The 23,642-nt window shown below is 49.0% G+C and overlaps 1 protein-coding gene across 5 annotated transcripts; it reads left to right on the top strand.

Annotated features, from left to right (window-relative positions):
• The first annotated feature begins 1,940 nt into the window (after positions 1-1,940).
• Colec11 (collectin subfamily member 11) lies at positions 1,941-20,464 on the top strand. 5 transcript variants are annotated; one of them, XM_035448044.1, is made up of 6 exons: positions 1,941-2,088; positions 6,487-6,558; positions 14,982-15,053; positions 18,215-18,268; positions 19,308-19,403; positions 19,586-20,464. In XM_035448044.1, exons 1-6 carry the CDS (start codon positions 1,956-1,958, stop codon positions 19,975-19,977), a joined length of 819 nt encoding a protein of 272 aa, XP_035303935.1. In that variant the 5' UTR covers positions 1,941-1,955; the 3' UTR covers positions 19,978-20,464. The 5 variants fall into 5 exon arrangements, with proteins under 5 accessions (XP_035303935.1, XP_035303931.1, XP_035303932.1 ...); XM_035448040.1 differs by having other exon boundaries at positions 1,956-2,088; positions 19,568-20,464; XM_035448041.1 differs by lacking the exon at positions 6,487-6,558 and having other exon boundaries at positions 1,959-2,088.
• Positions 20,465-23,642: the final 3,178 nt, after the last annotated feature.

Here is a 23,642-nt window from a genome sequence, read left to right as displayed (position 1 = left end):
TCTGTCTCTTTAATGGAAGCGGGGGGGGGGGGGAGGGGGCTTAAGTCTTTGTGCTCTGACTGAGAGCAAGGATGTTGTTTTTAAAAAGATTTCAGGGTTGCTGTATAGTCTCCGTTTATAAAACCAAATTCCTTGCTTGAGAGGGGGCTGACCAGGACACAGATCAGCTTCCTGGTGGGTATCCATGTGCCCACCTCCCTTGTTTTGGAGCAGGAATGAATTAGCGGACAGGGCAGGACCCTATCTCATAAAGACACACAGACAGGAGAGTCAGTGAGAGAGCAGATGATGGAGGAGGATCCAGATCCAGAGCATTCTGAGCCTCTGCTCTCCCTGCTTGCCTGCAGTGGCCTGACCTTTTTAATGGAAGAGAAGTGGTGACTGTCCTCCTGGACACCTGCTATCTCTGGAAGAACATTTTTTGTTTTGTTTTGTTTTTTGTTTGTTTATTTTTGTTGTTGTTGTTTTTCCCAAGACAGGGTTTCTCTGCATAACAGCTCTAGCTGTCCTGGAACTCACCCTGTAGATCAGGCTGGCCTTTGAAATCACAGAGATCTGCCTGTCTCTGCCTCCTGGGTGCTAGGATTAAAGGCATGCACCACCAACGCCTGGCATCCACTTCCATTCTTATTCCAATAAATATGGTCTCCAGAGGAGAGCCAAGTGGTCCCTTTACAAAGGCAAGCCCTGATCAAAAGCCTCCATCTTGTTTTGAGGACCCCCCCCCCCCCGCAAAGGTTTCACTGTAACACTAGACCCGAGTCTTCACTCTGTTCAGGGCTTTTTCTCTCTTGTGCTCACCAGGCCAGGCAACTCCTCCCCAAGCTCCATTCAAGAGACTTCACCAGGGAGGCCATCCCTGACCCTTGTCTCTAAAGGGCAGCGCCTGCAGGTTCAGGTCATCTTGTGCCTCCTCTCCTCCCTGGGGAAGATGACTCCTCTCTGCTGCTTCTGTTTTTTTTTTTTTTTTTTATCTTTTTGTCTCTTTTTAAAAAAAGGTTTATTTATTTTTGTATGTATGCATGCCTGCATGTGTGTATGCACACTAGGTGTGTACAGTGCCCACAGAAGCTAGAAGAGGACATTGGGGCCCACTGGAACTGGGGTTATGGGTGGTTGTGCACCACCATAGGGGTTCTGAGAACTAAACCTGGATCCTGTGTAAGTGGAGCAGATACTTTTAACTACTTAACCACCATCGTTCCCGTCCCTGGCTGTCTCCTTTGACTGGAAAGGAACTTTAGTTCTTTCTCCACCCCAGCACCTGGAACTATGCCTGGCAGACAGGCATAGCTGGCACCTGGAAATATTGCTGAGTGGTTGACTGACCCGGGGGATAGGTGCCAGGAAGCATCAGAGGCCTTCTGGGATGAATAATTGTGTGGTTATTGCTGTAATTGCTACTGTGTGGTTCCGATGCCCAGCCCTTTTCCAGAGTCAGCTTTTTCTTCTTGCTTTTTATGTATCTTTCTCTATTTCTTCTTGCCATTACTTTGGCCTTCTCAATTCTTCTCTTCCTTCTCTGCTTTCAAGCCACCCAGTATGGATCTCTGTTTATACAGAGCTATCCCCTCTCAGACATGCTCCAGGCTCTGCAGGAATATCATGTCTTGCATTGGAGCCTTTGTCTTCTGTGAGCCTGAGTTTCTGCTGTTAGGATGAGATGAGCCTCCTGGGCAGGCCTCATTCTCAGTGACTTGCTCTGAGGAAGGCTGGACAGTGCAAGTGACCTTCAGCAAAGGCTTAGGGGAAGAGTTCTGGGCACACATGGCGCCCTAGATGCCTGAAAACTTCAGGGATTCTCAGTGGAGGTTGGTAAATGGTGAATAAGCGAGCCACGGAGAGAGGGGAGTGCATGCGTGTGGCCTGCTGTTTGCAAAGCGCTGCCGTCTGTGTCAGATCCTGTCACTGTTTATGCCTTCCTTCTTCCAGGAGTCAGTGTCCTGCCTGCACTCATGATGACGAGGGACCTGGCTCTGGCAGGCATGCTGATTAGCCTGGCTTTCCTGTCACTGTTGCCATCTGGATGTCCTCAGCAGACCACAGAGGACGCCTGCTCTGTGCAGATTCTTGTCCCCGGACTCAAAGGTAATGGCTCTTCTGCTGCTCTGGCGCTACCCTGGTCATGCCTCTGGGTGTCTCAGTCTCCTGCATGGCCTGGTACTTCACAAATTCACAAAGAATAAATGGCTGTGGTCCAGGTGCATCCTGGGAAATCTGCCCGTCTCTTGGGCTTGGGATTTCCTGGCTAGAAGACCAAGGTTCCATGACAGGTAAACCTTTTCTAGCCAAGGAATTTCGAATTTCTCATTAGCGATATATATGCAACACAGCCTTCTTCTCGGGAGCCTTTTGTGAGGGTCTGGCTCATTTGATCTTGTTCATCATGAGCATGAGCCGGAGGGCTGAGGTTAGCCAGCTTCTTTCCTGCTGCATGATGCTACAGTGTTTACATCCCATGGCATGTAGAGATGAAGTCTGCTTGCAGACACATTTGCAAACAGAACAATAGTCCAGGGGTGTTGGTGGCTTTTCTTCAACTGACAATGAGGGTATCAATGTAGTCCTTGTTCTTCATGAAAATGAGGACACACTGTAAGGATTCAGGCACTATGCTGGCCTGACCCTGTTGCCAGGTCAGCCCAGGGTTCCATGATTGCATAGTCTGCACACAGGTGCAAAGAGCCCCTTTAAAAGAAAGACCCCTGCCCACTTTATGCTCTCTTTCTACTCGTTCCTACTCTCTTTCTGCTCTCTCTTTTCCCTCTGTCTTTCCTGCTGTTCCCCTGGGGGCAGACAGGACTTTTCCTGTCACCCTCTTCTCTTCTTTCCTTTCTCTGTCTCTCTGTCTGTGTCTCTTTACCTCTTTTCTCTCCCCCGCCTTCCCTTTCTAATAAAACTTCTCACTTAAGCTCTGTCTGACTGGCATGTATGTCCTCCGCCTTGGTCACCCTCACCTGCCATGGAATCTGCCAAGGTTCCTCATGCTTTATCATAACGCACACACCTTCATAGTTGGGTCAGACATTATCAAAGCGTGACCCGGATGAAAGCTTTGCGTTCACAGATGTAGATCTGACTTGAGAGGGCGCAAGCGGTAAATTATTTCTACCAGGGAAGAGAAAGCAGTACTACTGATGGTGGGGAATGAGATGGCAGTTTAAATGTCAACCTGACCTCGTAGATGGCTCGTCAGAACTCCACGGGAGCCTGGAAAAAGGGCTGGGCTCTCTGTGGCCTGTTTATCAACACGTGTAAGGAGTCCCTCCCACCCCACTAAGCTTTGAGCAATGCTGGGAACATCTTTGATCTTTATGGCCAGTCAGGGTTGCCCTCCAAGGCCTCCTGGAACAGCTAGACTCAGAGTCTCCATTGAGTTGGGTGTGGCCCTTTAGAGGCAGAGTCAAAAATGCTTTTGAACAAAGGGTCTCACTATGAAATCCTGGCTAGCTGGGGACTCCTGCTCTGCCTGCCTCTGCCTCCTGAGTGCTGAGATCAAAGGGGTGCACTATCACCATCTAGCAAAAACAAATTTTTATGACAAAGTAGTCTCAGGACATAAGGTAATCATGGACAGAGTTGAACTGCATTGGTGTAGGGCGGACTTCAGAGCCTGGGCATCAAGGTGGTTTTTTTTTGGGGGGGGGTCAGCAGTGGGAAGCTCAGGAGGTCTTGTCCCCTTCTTGCCCCTGTGGGTGAAATGGGAAGATTATTCATGAGAATGACATTTAAATGAAGAGGCTTTTCTGATTGGTTGAGAGATATAAAAATTCTTCATTTGGGTCCCGTGTGTGTGTGTGTGTGTGTGTGTGTATATGTATTATGTGTGTACAAATATGTGTGCTTGCATGTGGTGGTCCTTTGACATTGTTCCAGGTGATATCAACCTTGGGTTTTGAGATAGGGTCTCTCACTGACCTGGTGCTTACCAATTAGTCTAGTCTGGCTACCCAGAGAGCCCCAGGGATCCTCCTGACTCTTTCTCCCCAGCACATGTGTGTGTTACTATGCTTGGCTTTTTATATAGAGATTAGGGATCAACTCCATTCCTGTGTTTGCTGTGACAAACACACTACTCACAGCTGTTACTTCATTGCCCAGGCACCATGTTTTAAAATATTTTCATTGGTGTGTTATATCTCATTCCTGCTATATAGTCTGTTAAGTCCTGTTGCAGTCTCTTATGGTGAGTTGGAATCAATATGAACAGTTTTTCAATAAAAGGAGAGACAGACACAAGACTCAAGGGGAGGTCAGGTGGAAGTTGTGTGGTGGGCCCAGTGTCCTTCTTGCCTTCTTTTTAAAGGGGAGGTGCCATCAGGTAAGTGACAAGTGCAGAGGATGATGGTCTGGTTCACTCAGTTTTACCCTAATCCAGGCTCTGATGCCCAAAGAAGCTGTGGTCAGGCCCAGAGCCTGCACTTGGCTCGTCCCTCAGCTGTCATAGGCCATGCCTTCACCAATGCACACCCACCTGCCTCAAATAAGTGAGGCATGTGTAAACTCTAGCAGCTTCTTAGAAAGCTTCTAGAAAAGCTGGAAGGTGTGCTTACAGTCACCTCTCAGTGAGTACTGACAATGCACCTGCTGTGGTGGAGGCCTTCCTTCAGGTGCTCTGGGGGACTTCAGCCCCATGAAGAGAAGAGTCATGGTAGCTGCTTCCGGTGACACACACAGTGATGCATGCACTAAGAAAGAAACACTTCCACATCCTTGCCCATCTTTGGTGGGCATTTGCAGGGGCGGGTTTTGCTTTCGCTCCTCTGTGGGCGATCATGTTGTCCCCTGTGGTTCAGCCTCAGCCTAGCCGTGGCAGGCTCATCTGGAGAGCCTTTGATTCATTCCCTTCTGCCTGTGTGCCTTTCCTCAGAGCACTGCTCTGCTCTGCCTGGCTGCATCCTGCTCACCACACAGCTTCGGCTTAAAAGCCACTTCAGTGGGGAGACGTCTGATCTGATGCATGCGATGTCACTTTTGCTGAAGCTAGTGCCTCCTTCTACCCCGTACCCCGTGTGGCTAATGAGAATTCTCATGTCAATCTGACTTAAAATATTTTTCCTCCTGGATGGCTCACAGAGCATTCTCTTTGTTGTTGACATTCATTTGGCAGTGTCGCTGACACGTCTTCGCTATTTGGCCCTGATTTTTCCCGTGTGGTCTTCTGCAGGCTTTTGTTGTGTTCCTGCTTTCATGCACCCACCCCTACCCCCAGAACTGGAAAGTGTATCTGGCAGCTCTCTACACACTCTAGGGCGTTACACGTCACTCTCTTCCTCTCTGTGTCTCTCTGGAATTCTTGTGAGATGGGTTTGGGCATTTATGAGTTGGTTTCTCTCTCTCTCTCTCTCTCTCTCTCTCTCTCTCTCTCTCTCTCTCTTTTCCATCTCAACTTGATAACTTCAAAACAAAACCATCAAGGCTTCACAGTTGAGTGTTCCTTAGTGAACAGAAATCCTGGCCCTAATGTTTTGTCTCATGGGAAGTGAGTGAGCTTTCTTCCGGCTACTGCTTTCTAGCTGTGAGGGTGAATTTCAAACAGAAGGTCCCCAGTGGGCTTTCTGTCACACTCACACTCACTGCCACACACCACCATGTCTCCCCTCTCTCTCCACCCCCCCACCCCGCAATTTTGGACAGGGTTTCATTGTGTAGCCCTGGATAGCCTGGAATTCACTATATAGACCAGGATGTATAGACCAAGAGGCAGAGACATGTGGATCTCTGTGAGTTTGAGACCAGGCTGGGGTATAACTCAGTGTAGCTTTTGGTGACTTTCTGTCTTTTAGAAAGAGAAAAGCAGAATCAGATTTGCGTTGTAGGAAGGTCATTTGATCAGGATTGGGTTGGGGTTGAGGCTAGAGAGTAGGTCCCCTGGTCCCCTGGTCCCCTGGCCCCCTGGTCTGCTGTGACTCTCAACCTACCTGTGTACTCATCAAATATCCTGACTGCTTATTTACACCTTTGCCTCTTATACCTGGCCACTGAACCCCAGAACACGGAGGGCACACTTTATTGGTACCAGGTAGCCCGCCCACAGGGGAGGCTACCGTCGGTCATGATGAGAAGACAAGGAGATGCTCCGTGAGAACCCCAGTCTGTTCTCCCCAGCATGTTACCAGGCCACATATTTCTCTGGGGGCCACCTAGTAGTGACATTCCTCCTTACTTCTTATTGTTGGAGCAGTGTGGAGAGCCTTATGGTGGCAAGATAGATGGGGAACCCGCCTAGAAGGGACAGTAGATAGAGGGAAAAACCTGTTCCCTGAAAAATAAAGCAGTGTAGGGAAAGTACATCCTGAGCTTAGACACAGGCACCCAGAACTCGTCCCAGTGATGCTGATTGCAGTTTGGGGTAGCTTGGGCACGGAGTAGGGTCAGACTGGCTGCACCATGTGTGAGAGCCTTCCTAATTCTTCTGTATGATGCATAACATCATAGCCCTGTCCTAGCCAGAAAGGGCCTAAACAGTTATGACTTCTTCCACAGGGGATGCAGGAGAAAAGGGAGACAAAGGAGCCCCAGGGCGGCCAGGAAGAGTCGGCCCTACAGGAGAAAAAGGTGAGTGTCGCAGCTGAGCAGCACCTCGTAACCATTTCTTTTTGTACTTGACACCCCTGCAGCATGTGGGCAGGCTATGGGCACAGATCTACAGGGCCTTCAGTTTCGTGTCTCCAGGGCTCCGCCTGACACTGGTTGCCTGAGAGCTGTCCCTCCAACAGTTGTTTGAAACAGATCTCGAAATGAAATATCTTTAAATAGCTTTGAAGTCCCTGGGTGATCTCAGTTGTAGCTGAGCTCCTTGTCTGTGTACTTCACTGTCCCCCAAGCAAGTGACCTCCCCTTCTTGAGACTAGGGAGGTCTGCAAGTACAGAAATCCCAGTTCCCATGCTGGGCTGCAGTCTCTATAGAGTGTCAGTCTCTGGAAGGACCTGAGGTTGGCTTGTATTAATAGGCCTAGGTGCTGCAGCAGCAGGCTGTGTTTCCCAGGGCAGTGGGCTCCCCACCCTTGGTCTGGACAGCTCAGCTTCCACCAGATGTAACTTGTGCCCACCTGGGACTGCTCTGAAGGAAACGGCTGATGTGCCCAGCAAGCAACACCCTGCCAGGGAGAATTGCCTTTATTGAAACAAAGCCAGGCAGGATGGAGCCAGCAGAATCGCCTGCTGTCATCTGCTGTTTATTGAGGCAAGAACAGTATCTACATTTCTGGGTTGTGTGGCAGGCGCAGAGTGGCTCTGCTGATGTGACCCGATACGTGAGTGTCTGTGTCGTCCCAGATTTTTCTGTCTGGTCCCCAGACTTAAGCTGTGACAAGAGCGGGTGGCTGTCTTGTTCCCTCCACAGAGGCTGAGGCCCCTCCTGGCACAGACAGTGGAGGGCAGCTGCACCAGCACCGGTCTGTCATGAGCTGTAACACACACACGCCATCCTTCATAAAAATCGCTGAGGAGGCTGAATTGCAAGTGCCCCTTTTGCCCCATCTCCACTTCAAAGGGCTCTGATATCTTCATTAAAATTAATATGAATCACACACCTGCTGTGAGCTGCCCACCCGCTCCACTCCTCCTGCGTGTCTGGAGAACAAATGGGAACCACCCCACTTCTCGTTAGAGTAATGGGCTATAAGGACGGCAGGTCACAATGGCTCCCAGCATTTGGAGTTGCCTCCGTCAAGCTTCTCCACTTAAAGGCACAGGTGCTAAATGTATCTCAGCGCCACTGAGCATGTGTGCACACCACATAAAGCTGACTGTCCTGTGAAGCAGCTGGAAGACCTTCCTGGAAGTAGGAAGGAAATGAAAGCTTTTGTCAGAATCTCCTCCCGCAGGAGCTTTAGCCTTGTAACGATGCTGCCAATTCTGCCCATGGAGCTAAAACAAGTCTGACCAAAAAGGGAGGATGAGCAGACAGTCTTGATGTCTCAGTAGTTTTCATCTTCTCTTCCTCCTCAACACATTCAAACAATAGGATACTCCTAGCTGCAGCAGCCGCCAATCCCATATGCAGCTATTAAGGAAGGTGGAGATAGCAAGAGATTGTTCCATGTGTCTATCCTTCCCCTCCCCCCCACCACCCTGGGTGCTTTGAGTAAACTGGATTCTAAGCCAACTCTGTGCTAACTAACTTTACCACCCTGGGGTGTGTAAGGATCGACCGTATAGCATGTATGCTCACATGCAAAGCATGTGTATTGTGTGTACATGCTTATATGCAGACATGCATGCACACACAAACACACATGTAAATTACTATTTGTATGCTTATCTATAAGTATGCACATATAAAGTGTCATGTGTTTTTGTGCCCACATATGTGCACATGTATGTATGTGTGCAAATACTCTGTGTATGTGTTTGCGTTCACATGGATATTTGTGTGTCTGTATGGTACACATGTATCTTTGTGTGCACATATATGCATGTGAATGAATTCACGTGTCTGTATTTTATATGGAGTGCACAAATATTTGCAGGAGAGGAAACAGAGGCTTGAAGATGATTTACAACTTGTCCAAGGTTAGTGTAAGTGAAGCTGGATGTGATGTCGCACATCTTTAATCCCAGCACTCGGGAGGTAGAGGCAGACAAATCCCTGTTAATTTAAGGCCAGCCTGGTCTACATAGTGAGTTCTAAGCCAGCCCGGACTCTTGTGAATGGAGACCTGGGGTTTGGGTCTGGGTCAGAGTGTGGATTATGCCTGGAATAACTGGATAATTGTGTTCACTGTGTGGCCTTGGACGTATCCCTTCTGGGCCTTACTTCTCTGAGAATGTAGAAGATGACCGGGTCAGTCAGCTTGTGCTGCCACAGTGGGCCACCAAGTAGAAAGTGATTTGTTTCTTTGAAATCTGGAGGTTGGAAGTCTAAGACATAGGTTGAGCAGGGATGGTTTCTCCAGGACTTCCTTTTCCTGTGTCCTCACATGCACTATACTCTGTGCATACCTGGTGTCTTCTCTTATAAGGCCACCAGTGCTGTTGGATTAGTGACAGACACACGACCTATGACCTCAATGAGCATTCACAACTCACTTCAGCACAGACTTTTTAGATGGACTGTTCAGCTCATCAAAAGATGGGAATGGTGGGCTGGGGATGAGACTCAGTCAGTAAAGTGCTTGCTACACAAGCACATAGACCCGAGTTCAATTCCGCAGAACCCGTGTGAAAAAAATCAGGCACAGTGGCCCATATGTGTAACTGCAGTGCTGAAGAGACAGAGCCAGCCTAGCCAAATTGGCAGGTTCTAGGTCATCGAGAGACCTTGTTTTAATAAACACCTGGCCTTTGGCCTTCACACACATGCACACACAAATGAACACATATGTATACACACATCATAGCAATGAGAATGATATGATGTTCAGCTCAGTAGAGTCACACAAATGTACTGTCCTGGCACAGTATACCGGAAGTGTCTGTGTTGGTCCCTTACTGGTGGAGAAGGGAGCAGACCTACCCCTCTCTGCAGGCTCTCCCGTGCTCTTGCTGTCTTCAAGGATTAGGTGATGGGGGAATCTCAGGCAGACTGAAAGAAGCAGGGACAAAGCCAGCACTAGCTGTGTTTGGTGCCCATCAATCACCTGGGACTGTGTTAAAAGTGCAGGTGCACATCTACCCAGCCCCTGGGGCTGTCCGTGTGGCTTGTCACATTTCCAGACTCCCGAGTGCCTCCGCCTGTGACGATGAATAATTGTTGCTGGGGACACGTGTGTCCCACCTGCTATGTGCCAGGTGCAGTTCTGGGTGGTGTGCCTATCTCTCCAGCATCCAACTAGGGGCATACTGCCAACCCTGTTTCATAGGTGCAGACCCAGCACAGAGGCCACTGAGCCAAGCTCTGAGCCCGTTTTGCCAACAAGGATGCCAGGCTGCTGTTTGAGGTGGCACAGAGCCACCGAGCAAGGCCATCAGGCAGTGGGGAGGAAGGGGAGAAGACAGACAACTTGATTATGGGTATTTTCTTTCAAAAGCCTTTTCTACAGGATTTTAGCTTCTTCTTGTTACTTTAAAAATGTATTATTTTCTGTGTATGAGTATTTTGCATGCATATATATTTATATTCAATGTTCCACATGTGTGCCTGGTTCCAGAAGAAGGCATCAGATTCCTTGGAATGGGAGTTATAGATGATTGCATGCTGCCATGTGGATGCTGGGAACTGAACCCCCCGGTCCTCTGAAAGAACAGCTATTGCTCTTAACCATTGAGTCATCTTTCCAGCCTCTTATATTATATGTAGTTTTTGAGACAAGATCTCATTCTATCTTATTCTATAGCTCTAGCTGGCTCTTAACTCACTATGTAGACCAGGCTGGCCTTGAATTCACAGGGATTATAATATGAATCACCATTCCCACCTTATATGTTCACTTTTTTGAGGCAGAGTCTCATGAAGCCCAAGCTGGCCCTGAAATTACTATATAGTCAAGGATGACCTAACACTTCTGGTCTTCTTACTTGTATCTCCTGAGTGCTAGGATTACAAACTGTGTCCAGTTGCATGCTGGGAACTTTGTGCATGCTAGCAATCACTCTCCCAACTAAACTATACCACAGGCTACCCCAGGCTCAGATTCAAGGTGTACAGAGCTAAAATCAAAGGCTCAGAGAGGGTGGAGGTTTGAGTAGGTATAGCCCCCATAGACTCATGTGTTTGAATGCTTGCTGTATAGAGAATGGCACTATTAGGAGGTGTGGCCTCATTGGAGTAGGTGTGGCCTTATTGGAGGAAGAGTATCATTGTGGAGGAGGGCTTTGAGGTCTCTTATGCTAAAGTGAATCCTAGTACAAGAGTGTTTACTTCTGCTGCCTGTGGATCAAGACATAGTACTCTTGGCTTCTTCAGCACCACATCTGCCTGCACGCCACCATGGTTTCCTGCCATGATGATAATGGACTAAACCCCTGAACTGTAAGCCAGCCCCAATTAGATGTTTTCTTTATAGGAGCTGCCGCGGTCATGCTGTCTCTTCCCAGCAACAGAAACCCTAACTAAGACAGAGAGATTAATAAATTCACCCAGGGTTGCTGACTAACCCAGGTTATTCAGTTCCATAAGGGTAGAGAGGATATGTAGACTCAGGGCTGCTTCAGTCCTTGTGGGGCTACTTTTCCTGTCTCCCCAAATCTTGGCACATCTTAAACCAATGGCATCAATGTTCTGTGGGAACTTGATAGCACTGTCCAGCACTCAGGGACCCAAGAGGCCCCCTAAAGGCTGCTGCCTACCCAGGCCACCTGGCCTGGTCTTTCTAGAGCTTGAGACTCAGATTTTGCCTCCCTTGTGTCCTTCGTCTCCTCTGAGCTGAGTTGCTGTTGTCTCCACCGTGTCTTGTTTTCCACACTTGCTCTTGGTTCCTGTGTACCCCGATGGCAGGGCTTGGCACCCATGCTTCTCCAAGGGCAGGAGCTGAGCATGGTGCCAGCTGGTACCAAGAGCCAAGTGTCAGCAACAGCTTTGAATTCCTGCTCCTGTTGTGCTGTGAGAGTTGGGGATGGGTTGAAGCCAAGTGTTCTCAAATCAGCCTCAGGTTGTGGCTGATTTATGACAGCCGGACACGTGCTGGACTCTCACTGCATGCCGGCAGCCAGTGGACTGAATTGGACAATGGAGTGCTAATTGATTGTTCTGTTGAGGTGGGAATTTTCCAGGGAAGGAAAACCACCCGGAGGCATTTGTGATGCAAATGTTTTTCCTTCGGAGACTTTTGAGCCTCTTTATCCTGTCTGCCTGTCACCTCAGGGACCTGATCTTCTACCGTGTGGCCAGAAGGCTGAGAAGGCAGAGCTGTGGTATGACTTTTCCCCTACTATAGCCTTGAATCAGCTAGACAATTCTTGAAGGGAAGCAGCCCCATCCATAGTAGACAGGAGACCTGGATCCTTTCCCATCTTTCCCTACACAGCATACAACAAGCCACACGTACACTCGGGAACCTCAATCCCACCTGCCTTGTGGTAGCAGGCAACTGATCTCCCAAGGTTTTAGGCATTTAGTGGGAGCTGGCCTTTCCAGGGTGAAATCTTTGCTTTTTATTTTCTAGGACCCAGCTACCCAGCCCTTGTCCATATGGGAATGTGGCAAGCCTGGGCATTGGAATGAACCATCTGTCCATTCTTTATACAGGAGAGCAGTGCAGTGGGGTGGAGTGTACCCATCTGTCAGATGGACAAGCTGAACCTTATGTCCCCCAAACATGTGATGTGAACTTGGGCTGGGCAGGCATGCTCACTGGCTGGCACGGGGGTGGGGAACAGTGGAGTTGGACTCCTGTATGTGGAGAACTGCTGTGCTCCCACCTCCTCTGTGGGGCTTCAGCGGGTCATTTTGACGTGTCTTATCTGTGGTTTCCAGGGTGCATGCATGCAGCCAAAGGCAGCTTCAATTACAGATCAACACAAAGTAACAAATGTACATCAAATGTGAGATATTTTTGTGAATTCTTTAAAAACTCAGTTGCGTGGCCTAGCATGAACCATGCAGATGTCAGGGGAATGCTACAACCTCAAAAGATTGGAGAGGATTGCTAAGGTCTCTCCTTCCTTCCCCATTCTTTAACTCATTGATCATGACACACTGCCTGCCCTGGTCTTAGCCCTTCTCCCTCTAAACACCACCCTGACTGCCCCCCCCCCCGGCCACTTGTAGGGCTTCATAGAGTTGCTGCCCAGCTACTAGATTCCTCTAATCCCACTAGATTCCTTCTTTACTGGTATCAAACCCTACTCTGTCCTCATCTTGCATCCACTGCCTTTCTTCCTGTTTAACTCTGAGATTTTGGAGCCCTGTGCCCTCCCTGGTTTTCCCGTTTTTTTGTTTTTTTTTTTGTTTGTTTGTTTTGTTTTTCTTTTTTTTCTGAAGTCTTTTTTTTCAAGACAGGGTTTCTCTGTGGCTTTGGAGGATGTCCTGGAACTAGCTCTTGTAGACCAGGCTGGTCTCAAACTCACATAGATCTTCCTGCCTCTGCCTCCCGAGTGCTGGGATTAAAGGCGTGTGCCACCACCGCCCGGCGGTTTTCCCGGTTTTAAAATGACCCACTCTGGGAGCTGGAGAGATGGCTCAGTGGTTAAGAGCACTGACTGTTCTTCCAGAGGTCCTGAGTTCAATTCCCAGCAACCACATGGTGGCTCACAAACACCCTGAATGAGATCTGGTGCCCTCTGCTGGCATGCAGGCAGAAGAAGACTGTATACATAATAAATAAATAAATAAAATCTTAAAAAAAATTGACCCACTCTGTACAAGGATATCCAGGCCAGAAGCCTTGACCTCACCTTACATCCCATCACTGAGTTGTTGTCAACTCTCAGACAACTGTCAGTTGGGAGGCTTCTTTTCATTCTCCTGGATGCTGTCTGGCTAGCCACCAGCTGGCCTCTGTGCCTGCCTTGTCCACTTCTCCTCAAGTGTGGCTGGGTTTCCCAAGCAGGAATCTGATCTCCTCTTCCTGACTCTCCAGGGGTTCCCACTGCTCCAAGGATGCATGTGCCCTCTCAGATGCCCCACTCAGCCTCCAGATGGGTCAAAGCCCCTTACTACTTCAGTACCTTCTTTCTCTCCTACAGTTGTACCTCTTCCTTGGGTTTCAATGGCCAGATTATGCCCTGTGTCCTCAGCTCACACTCTGTACCCTTGCTCTGCCCTTCTACCCACAGGCTTCACCCATCTCTGTCTCCCCCGATACCAGGGAAGCAGAACCGTTTTCAAGTCAGTAGATCCTGGCTCTTGACCTAGTTCTGCTGGACTTTCAGAGTCCAGCCTGGTCAAGTCACTTAATCCTAGAACTACCTATGTGCTGCTGACCAGTTTTAGAAGCAGTAAAGGAGAACACGTGTGCATGAATGTGCTTTGTAATCAAGCACTTTGTTCTCCAAGGACGGTGTGTTTTCTGATCAGTCAGTGCTCTGTCCTTTGAACTCCATCTGCTCCGCACCAGGGAACATTCTGTCTGCTCCAGCACTGGGAGGCCCTTGGGAAGTGCTGTTCTGTGAGGTGCTTCATCAGCACACAGTGGAGTTCTTCCTCCTGCCTGTCTCCAGAGCTATCTACATTGAGCTTCTATTCATCTCTGTAACCCTGTGGGCAATAGAAGGTCAAAAGGTCATGTCATCTTGACCACAGACTGTCCATGGTGAAGTTGGTGCACAGGGCTTCTCTGTATGCTTGTTTGCTATTTGTGCTTTGGTGTCTCATCAGTGGGGATCCTGAAAAGATTCCCAGGAGCATCTCTGAGGAAGTGAGGACATGGCATTGAGAAATGTCTTCTGCCTTGACTTGTTATTCCAGTGATCAGTGTTCTCTGGGGGAAAGCAAGGCCATCCCCTGCTCCTTCTTGCAATGGTTGGGAGACTGGATGATGCAAATATTTGCCAACAGGAAGCACACAGCAGGCACTGTGCTACAGACCTGCCACAAGGCATGCAGAGAGCATTCTGGTCTCTTCTCCCTGTGTCCTCTGTCTCCCGCAGAGCCACCTTCAAATGCAACCAGAGCAGGTGCCCAGGGCTTTGTTTTTCCCTAGCTGTGTCTGCCTTCCAGAGTGATGCTTTTGGTTTGAGTGTGTGAGAACAAGCTTGGGAGACACTGTTGAGCTAGGACACAGCTTAGGCTGCCCTTCCTGACCCAGGTTCAGAGGAGAATTGGCCTTGGCTGAGTGACTTGGGAGTGTTGGCCTGTCCTCTTCCCTTCTGCCATCTGTGTGATTCATATCCTTCACTAGAAACAAAACTGATGGGCTACCTGTGAGGAAACATCCTATGACAGTCATATATGTGCCCTGAAAGAGCTGTTCTTTATGCATTCGCTTCCAGTGTACATGTGTACATATGTGTGATGGTGAGGAGGGGCATGTCGATCACCTGTGCACATGTGATGGTGAAGAGGGGGCTGTCAGATCACCTGTGCACATGTGATGGTGAGGAGGGGTGTGTCAGATCACCTGTGTGTCAATCAATTTTGGCCTTATTGTTTTCTACAGGAGACATGGGGGACAAAGGACAGAAAGGCACCGTGGGCCGCCATGGAAAAATTGGTCCCATTGGCGCTAAAGGTATTTGAGACACACTTCTTGCCCTATATTTCCCTGATAGGCTCAGAACAGTGGCTGCCTGTGCCACTTTGCCTGGAGCTCTTGTTTTCATGTGTCACCCTGACAAATTCTGTTGCAGTATTCTCACTACAGGGATACTTAAAGGGATTGCTGGCTCTGTGAGCACCAGGGTGGGTGGGGTCACACCAGCCTATAGCACTTAAAGAGCATTTAACCTCCTGGATGCAGGATCCAGGTCATGTGCTGAGCCAGAGCCTGAATCTTCAGCACACCTTCCTTATAGAGCGTGATGAGATGATGAGAGACTCGTGTGGTCAGGATGAACCGGTTGTGTCATGAATTGTTGTCTTCACCCCCACTCCTATCCTCACTTTCCAACGGATGTGTTCTGAGCACCTGGACCCAGGGGGACACAAAGGTCATGCATTTCTCTTCGTGATCTCATTGAAGTCTCCTGTGCTCCTGTGTGGGTTTGCCATGGGGAGACTGAACTTGGGTGGCCAGGGGATGGCAATCAGAAGCAAAGGAGGAATTTGGCTGAGGTCTTCCCAGCTGTCTCTTGAGTTCTAACACTGGAGCGGGTTGACTCAGGCCTGGAGATGTCTTGGTTTGAGGTATGAGCTGTGTTTGGTTTGGGTGGTTTGCTGTGGTCCTGTGCTGTGCTTGCAGAGAAAGATTAGGAGTGTTGGGGAGGTGGGTACTCTGCTTGGTTATCTCTTCTTCAGGAACCTGCTGTCAGACATCATCCTGATGAGCATGGAGTGCTGAGGGACATTCAAGCTACAAAACCTTCACAGATACTCGATGAAGCATCAATCTCATAAAAGCTGCCATTTCAACTGTTCCAGCTGTACAGTTCAGTGGCGCCAACACATTCACGATGTGACGCAACCATGCCCACTGTTCCCAAAAGCTTTTTGTCACTCCACAGAGATGCTGCACCATTAAGCATTAACTCCCTCCCCTTCCCAGCCCCTGACAACCCAGAGTCTGCTTTTTGTGTCTGTGAATTTGCCCATCCTACATACCATACAACGGGATTCACTCTTTCTGGTGGTCTTGTTTCCCTCAGTTAGTACAGTGTTCTCAGAATTCATCATGTCAAAATCCCCTTATTTTAAGGCTGAAAGACACCCACTGCACAAATACACCATGTTTTGTTTAAGTATTGTGAGAATTCCTTCCCCGAGGAGACATAAATGATGTCTACCTCTTCCTCCTAAGGTCCCAAAAGCAAACCAAAGTACTATTTTTTTTTTTTTGTTGTTGTTGTTTTTTGTTTTTTCGAGACAGGGTTTCTCTGTGTAGCTTTGGAGCCTATCCTGGCACTCGCTCTGGAGACCAGGCTGGCCTCGAACTCACAGAGATCCGCCTGCCTCTGCCTCCTGAGTGCTGGGATTAAAGGCATGTGCCACCAATGCCAGTCACCAAAATACTATTTCACCAAAGTTTAACTTAGAAAGCAAATGGATTTATTGGTCTTACTTCCAGAGCATGGGTGAGGGACTACTTGCAGAACTGTGGGGGGCCCCAAAGCAGTGACATTAGAAAGTCACATTGATGGAATCTCCCCTTCTATGGGAAGTTAACCTTCCCTAGCATACATGCTCTGGTACCTCTGAGACTCCAAGGTCTGCATGCCCCCCCCCTTCTCTGAGTGATAAGACATCAACAGCCAACAGTTAGGGCAGAATCACATGTAAATGGTTGGTAGGAGTGGCTGGAAGTCAGGTAAGGGTCCAGTGACCCCCCCTTGCATTCCCCCATTCTCTGAGTGATGATGGGACATCAACAGCCAACAGTCACGATCTGATGGCATCTTGCCAAGTAGACACAGCTGTCAGGGTGAAGATTGTGGATGATCTGCCCAGAGGACGGAGTCCTACGCTGCAATCTCCCAATCCGTGGACACTCTGGCCATCTGTCCCCATTGGCTACTGTGGCCAATGCTGTAATGAGGGAGCCATCGAGTGAGTGAGAGGAAGACAGAAGGAGTGCATATTCTTTTCTACACAGCATGTGTGCTGGGCAGATCTCCAAGTCTCACATGCAGACCAGGGCCACCCTTGTTTGGCTTTGATTACTTGATTGGCTTTGTCTCCAGGGCTGTCCTCTTGGATCCTGGCCAGGCCGAGATTCTGGAGGTCTTCAAGCACCTGGAAGAACATAGGAATAATATAGGCAGGGGCTGCTTAAATGCTTCTTCCTTCCTTATGTGAACAGACTGCGAATCTGTAGACATGGAGCTCATAGCCCTTCACGGAGATGATTCTGTCCTCTGAGAAAGAGAGAGGATGCATTAGGGATTTAAAAATGACTGCTGTACAAACGCACACGTGGACATGCACACACACAAAACACACATATGCATGTACATGTACTCACAAAGCATACATACACAAGCACACACATAAGCATGCACACATACATGTACACACACACACACACACACACACACACACACACACACACAAAGAACATGGTGACTTGATCTCACAGAAGCTGGGCAGCTCTGTTGCTGTCATTGTGTTCTATACTATGCGTGTGTGTGTGTGTGTGTGTGTGTGTGTGTGTGTGTGTGTGTGTGTGTTTTGAGGAAATTGAAGGCAAGGGGTTAGGAGGCTTGCCCTGCCTACCTGGAGGCCAGGCAGGGTCCTGGTGTCTGGGCCCTTCTGTGACACTACATTACCTGGAGTGGATCCAGAGGAACTTTGATTACAGCTTGGGATTATCAGTGCTGTTTACACTTCCTGGATCAGGCTTTCCCTAAATTCATCCCACCTCCCATTTTATGTTCATCCAGATTTTCCTGTTGAGCTGGCCTACTGTCATCTGCTCTTGGTGTTAAGTAATCTATACAATGTTGCTTGTAAAACATTCCCTGAGGGGCACTGCGCTCCCCAGAGGTGACTTCAAGTATGCCATTGGATGCTCCCCCAAAGCCCATAGATTGTAAATGTCCATGTTTATAAACAGCCTAAGGAGCTGCTCTTAGAACATGGCAATGGGGACTGATGGGAAATCAATCCAGACCCTCGTACAGCTCTACCACTGAGCTACATTCTCAGCTTCAATAAATAAGACTTTTAACTTGACGCATTTTAATTCTAGGGACATTTCCCCTTTGGATGGTAACTTTAATTTTTCTTTTAATCACCCAGGTGAAAAAGGAGACTCTGGTGACATCGGACCCCCGGGTCCCAGTGGAGAGCCTGGTATGACAAATCATAAACCATGGGGCTGGAGCAATGGTCCACAGGTTCAGACCACTGGATGCTCTTCCAGAAGACCTGGGTTCAGTTCCTAGCAACCACATGGCAGCTCACAAATTATACCTCCAGTTCTAAGAAATCAGATGCCCTCTTCTGGCCTCTGGAGTCACTGTAGACACACATGGTGCACAGACATACATGTAGGCAAAACACCCATACACATAGAATGAAATAATTATAAGTAATAATGATAAATTAAAAAAAGAAAAAAGATACATGTGGCTGCATGAAGCCCTGGGGATGGTGGTGCACACCCATAATCTTATCAGTCATCATATAAAGGCAGGGGGAATAAGAAGTTCAAGGTCATCCTGGGCTACATAGCTGTGCTACATGGGATACAATCTCAAAACAAACAAAACAAAAGAGTTAATAACGGTAAGGTGCCCATGCTACCGTTTGGTACAACCCTAGTGAAACTCATTGGGACAGACAGACAGACAGACAGACAGACAGACAGACACACACACACACACACACACACACACACACACACACACACACGGTGTTGGAAGGAGGAAGGGGATCAGTTGGAAAGGGTAGAAGGGGACAAGAGATGTTAACTGGATGAATATGATCAAAATACATTATGTACATGTATGAACATGTCACAGTGAAGCCCACTATCTCGCATAATTACTACACACGGTCAGAAACATTTGAAACTCACAAACTGAAACTGCCTTGGGCAGGAAAGCAGGGAGCTCAAGTAGCTGATAAGCTTCTTGTCAGGCTGGCTCTGCTGTGGGATAGTCCAGTCTCTGTTTTCTCTACTGTTGTAACCTTCTCAGGGTTGCAGTCTGTCTGCAAGGTATCATCCTGTCTGTGTAGCAGGCTCAGCTCTACCTGCCCTAGAGGTCAGGATGCTCATTTCCTGATCCCTTTCTCTGTGGCATATGCACCTGGTGTGTGTGTGTGTGTGTGTGTGTGTGTGTGTGTGTGTGTACCCTTCTTTTCCAAAACCAGATGCTGCTTCTTACAGGCATTCCATGTGAGTGCAGCCAGCTGCGGAAGGCTATCGGGGAGATGGACAACCAGGTCACTCAACTGACAACTGAGCTGAAATTCATAAAAAATGGTACGTTGGACTGAGGCCTTTCCCTTCCCTGCTCCTCCCTCCCCGCTTCTCCCCTAAAGCTGGACAGCATCTGCTGCTCAGCGTCCACCGCTGCCGTGCCTGTGGCCGTGGTGTGGTGGAGTGCGTTGAGTTTGTTTATAGAAATGCAAGTGCTGGCCTTTCAGCACTGCCCTCCCCTGCAGCTGTTGCTGGTGTGCGTGAGACTGAGAGCAAGATCTACCTGCTGGTGAAGGAGGAGAAGCGGTATGCAGATGCCCAGCTGTCCTGCCAAGGCCGAGGAGGCACCCTGAGCATGCCCAAGGACGAGGCGGCCAATGGCCTGATGGCGTCGTACCTGGCACAGGCCGGCCTGGCCCGAGTCTTCATAGGCATCAATGACCTGGAGAAGGAAGGTGACTTTGTGTACTCTGACCGCTCCCCCATGCAGACTTTCAACAAGTGGCGAAGTGGAGAGCCCAACAACGCCTATGACGAGGAGGACTGTGTAGAGATGGTGGCCTCAGGGGGCTGGAACGATGTGGCATGCCACATTACCATGTACTTCATGTGTGAGTTTGACAAGGAAAACTTGTGAGTGCTCAAAGTCTGTAGCTCAGGGGAGACAGCCATCTGAACCCTATCCTTCATAAACAGCCTTCAGGACACCAGTGGCCACAAGCTACCCCTGAGATCAGTCACCATGTCTGCCAGTTCCTTTCCATAAGGAGTTCAGAGCCTCATTGCCAGAAGGGCAGTTTGAATCATAGGAGGGGGAACCCTTGGTTCCCAGTGCTGGTCTGCATAGGTGAAGTTTTACCACTGTGTCCGAGCCGAGATGCCCATTATAGAGTCACCACTCAGAAAGATGCAGTGATACCCTTGTCTTTGTCCAGCCACAAATCAATGCAAATGTCGAAGCAGTCATGTGCAAACAGTGGCAGGTAGGAGTTGCCACCCACTTTTCAAACTACACAAAAAGCACCATTCGGTGGTGACCAATGTTTCTATAAGTTACTCTAACACATAGGTGCCTTTCACTATTACCCACGTAGGAACACAGCTGCTCTGCTTCAAACCCATACTTCAGGAACACGAATAAATCCTCTGGATTTCACTATGGAACGTGTGGCGCTTTCTGTTCTAGTTTCTTCAGTAGCTATGTTATCTATTGCTGTGGATTAAGCAAGCCACCCTGAAACATAGTGACCTAGAAGATTTTTGCATGAGGTGTCTGAAGGCCAGGGGTTCACACGAGGCTCAGCAAGTCTGTCACAGTGAGAACCAGGTCACTCACCATTGATTGATTTGGTGGGTTCCACTCCTCTGAGGATATATGGAATGGTGAGCCTTTGCTTCTCACTGGCTGGTAGGAAGCAGAGGTCACCACAGTCCTTGCTAATCAAAGGTCCCTCTAAGGCACAGCCCAACGTGGCAGTCCTGGCAGTCCCTTCATCAGAGCAGTGAGGGGAGGGGCCAGAGGACTCCTGGGAGACCAAAGCCACAGGCTTCCTAACCTGGCCTTAGGGCCACACTCCTCAGTGTTGGCTGTGTGCTGCTTATTAGGTCTGTCACCAGCTCCAGCCTACACATGGGACACTAGGGACTGAAGCTTGGATGCGGGGGGGGGGGTCTTGCAGTAACAACTCTTTCTAACCCCCTTTTTGTAAGTGGGAATCTTTAGTAAAACAGAATTAATGCTTTACTTCCCAAAGAAAATACATCATCACATGCAACTCTACTTGGGATCAAGAAAAGAGTGAATTATGGCGACAGCACCCTGGAGCACTTGGTCTTTCTAGGGAGGTCCTGGCTGCCCTATGTTCTGGGTAATTTTCTTTTTCTTTTTTCACTCAATCTGGAGGCCAGGCTGGCCTCAAACTCACAGAGATCCACCTGCCTCTGCCTCCCCAGTGTTGGGATTAAAGGCATGTGCCACCAACGCCCGGCAATTTTCTTTTATGTGTAGGTAGGTGCGGGGAGCTTCCTGGACACCAAACCCAGAGTCTTACACAGGCTTTACTCCAGTCTTAGACTGCTCCATGAAGAGTGTTTGCACAGTGAGCTAACCTGGAAGATGCAATGCTACCTGGTGAAGCCACGTATCCCACCCTGGCTTCAGCCTCAGAAAAATGGTGAACAGGTGTTCCCACTGTTCAGTGTGTCTGCCTTGGGAGGTGAGGGCAGGTGTGCTGTTTCTTGTGACAGTGCATCCGTGTCCCTAGAGTCAACCCTCCAGTCTCCAGGAGTCTTGTGGCTCCTGTCAGCACCCATGAACCTGGGCAGACTGACTTGGTGGCTTCTCAGACTCAGTTCTTGACATAAGTTTTTTGAAACTTTCTTGGAAGCTTATTTAGGCACCATGATGTCACACAGCACCGTCCTCTGAGCAGAATGAACTACATCTTCATAAATCTAGTGTCTGGTTGCAAAGTGCAATCATAGCTAGGCTGGTCAACTGCTGACATGCCCTCAATGCAAGAGGGGATGTGGAGGCCGGTTGTATGCAATTCTGTCCTAACTACAGGTGGACTTAGGGTCTCAGAGGAGCTAAATTATGTGGGCTGGGAAAGGACTAGGAGAAGAGGGCTCCGTCATCCATGCTGGGTGCACATCTTCCAGTATGGCTGTTTGAGGGTCTTCTACACTCTTGCACAAAGGGGGTGTCCACCTCGGGCTTGTGAGCCATGCTGGCATCTCCCTGCTCTTCAGTAGCATCTGCTGTCCATGAGATGTCTCCCTTGTTCACTTATCCTGGGTGAACCTTCAGAGAGAAAGAACGTTGCTACAGAAGTGGGCAGAGAGTCACCAGGGAAGTCTGATAGCTTAGTTCTCGTGTCCTGTGGACTGCCTGGAGAGTCTTCCTCATCCTACAAAATGGGATCTATGCTGTCTCGTGTGTCTGTGCCCACTCCCCAATGCCCTGACCTCCAGAGATCAACTTGTGCAAGCAGCTGTATGCCCACAGCAACCAGCCCAGGCACATCCCAAGCTGGGATGTGTCTTTTACACATGGTGGGAACCTGAGTCACCTAAACTCTTTGGGACTGGGGTTCCTTGTTCACTGGCCTCATGAGGACTCTGTGGGACAGAGCAAGTGGAGTACCCAACATGACTCAGTGCTGAGCACTTAACACCAAGGACACCGGGACACCTGCTGAGAGGCAGTGGTGATGATAACCTAATACAGTCTTGCAATCCCACGGGAACTCAGCATTGTTCAGGACATTGGTTCTTAACCTATGGGTTTCAACCCCAGTGTAGTCACATATCAGATATCCTGCAAATCAGATATTTTCATGATTCATAACAGTGGCAAAATCATAGTTATGAAGTAGTAACTAAATAACTTTACGTTTGGGGGTCACCACAACACCAGGGACTAGTTTTTTGTTTTTGTTTTTGTTTTGTTTTGTCAGAAGAGCTGGGGCTGCTTTAGTGGGGAAACTTGGAATTTTTTATTAGTTTATTTTTTACATTCCAATCCCAGTTCCCTCTCCTTCCTCTCCTCCCACTCCCCCAACTCCTCCCTCCTCCCATCTGCTCCACAGAGAGGGTAAGGTCTCCCCTAGGAAGTCTACTAAGTCTGTCCCATCATCTCCTTGAAGCAGGACCAAGGCACCTCTCCACTCCCACACCCCTGTGTCTAGGCTGGGCAAGGTATCTCTAGAATGGGCTCCACTAAATCAGTTTGTGCATTAGTGTTAGATCTTGGTCCCACTGCCAATGGCCTCATACATTGTCCCAGTTATACCATTGTCACCTATATTAAGGAAGTCTAGTTCGGTCTTATGCAGATTGATGAGGGACTGTATTAAAGGGTCGAAGCATTAGGAAGATTAAGAACCACTGCTCTAGTATGTGTTCATCCTTAGCCCTGAAGCCTCATCTTTACCTCATTGGAACCGAGCGGGGGTGGACCAGAGCTCTGTCCTGCACACTGCCTCCCATCTCATGGGAGGCTGGAAGCGCCAGGCGCCTTGTGGTTTCCTCTGTTAAACTCCATTTAGGCAAATCTGTGTTATTATAAAACATGGCGACGGCATTCTAGCCATTATCTGTCCCTGGTTACGGACATTGACATCACGGTGACTGTTTGGAAGCAAGCAGATCAGATCGGGTACGCACACTTGGGCCCGGAGCTAGACCTCTGTTGTGAATTTCCTTCCGAGGCTCCTCGGGAGGGAAACTCGGTCCAGAACCCCCGGGATGGCTGGGGGCGGGGCTGGCTGCACAGCAGGCAGGGCTGCGGCGGCTCAGGCA

The sequence above is a fragment of the Cricetulus griseus genome, chromosome 7 (assembly GCF_003668045.3).
Source record: "Cricetulus griseus strain 17A/GY chromosome 7, alternate assembly CriGri-PICRH-1.0, whole genome shotgun sequence".
In the NCBI taxonomy this organism is placed as follows: Eukaryota; Metazoa; Chordata; class Mammalia; order Rodentia; family Cricetidae; genus Cricetulus; species Cricetulus griseus.
This window is presented reverse-complemented; position numbering and strand designations above follow the sequence as displayed.

Excerpts from the sequence above, each read along its gene's own strand:
- Colec11 (XM_035448040.1), top strand. The coding sequence starts at position 1,956 with ATGATGACGAGGGACCTGGCTCTGGCAGGCATGCTGATTAGCCTGGCT. Across the intron at positions 2,089-6,486 it reads TCTTGTCCCCGGACTCAAAG|GGGATGCAGGAGAAAAGGGA; the intron begins GTAATGGCTCTT and ends CTTCTTCCACAG. Across the intron at positions 15,054-18,214 it reads TGGTCCCATTGGCGCTAAAG|GTGAAAAAGGAGACTCTGGT; the intron begins GTATTTGAGACA and ends TTAATCACCCAG.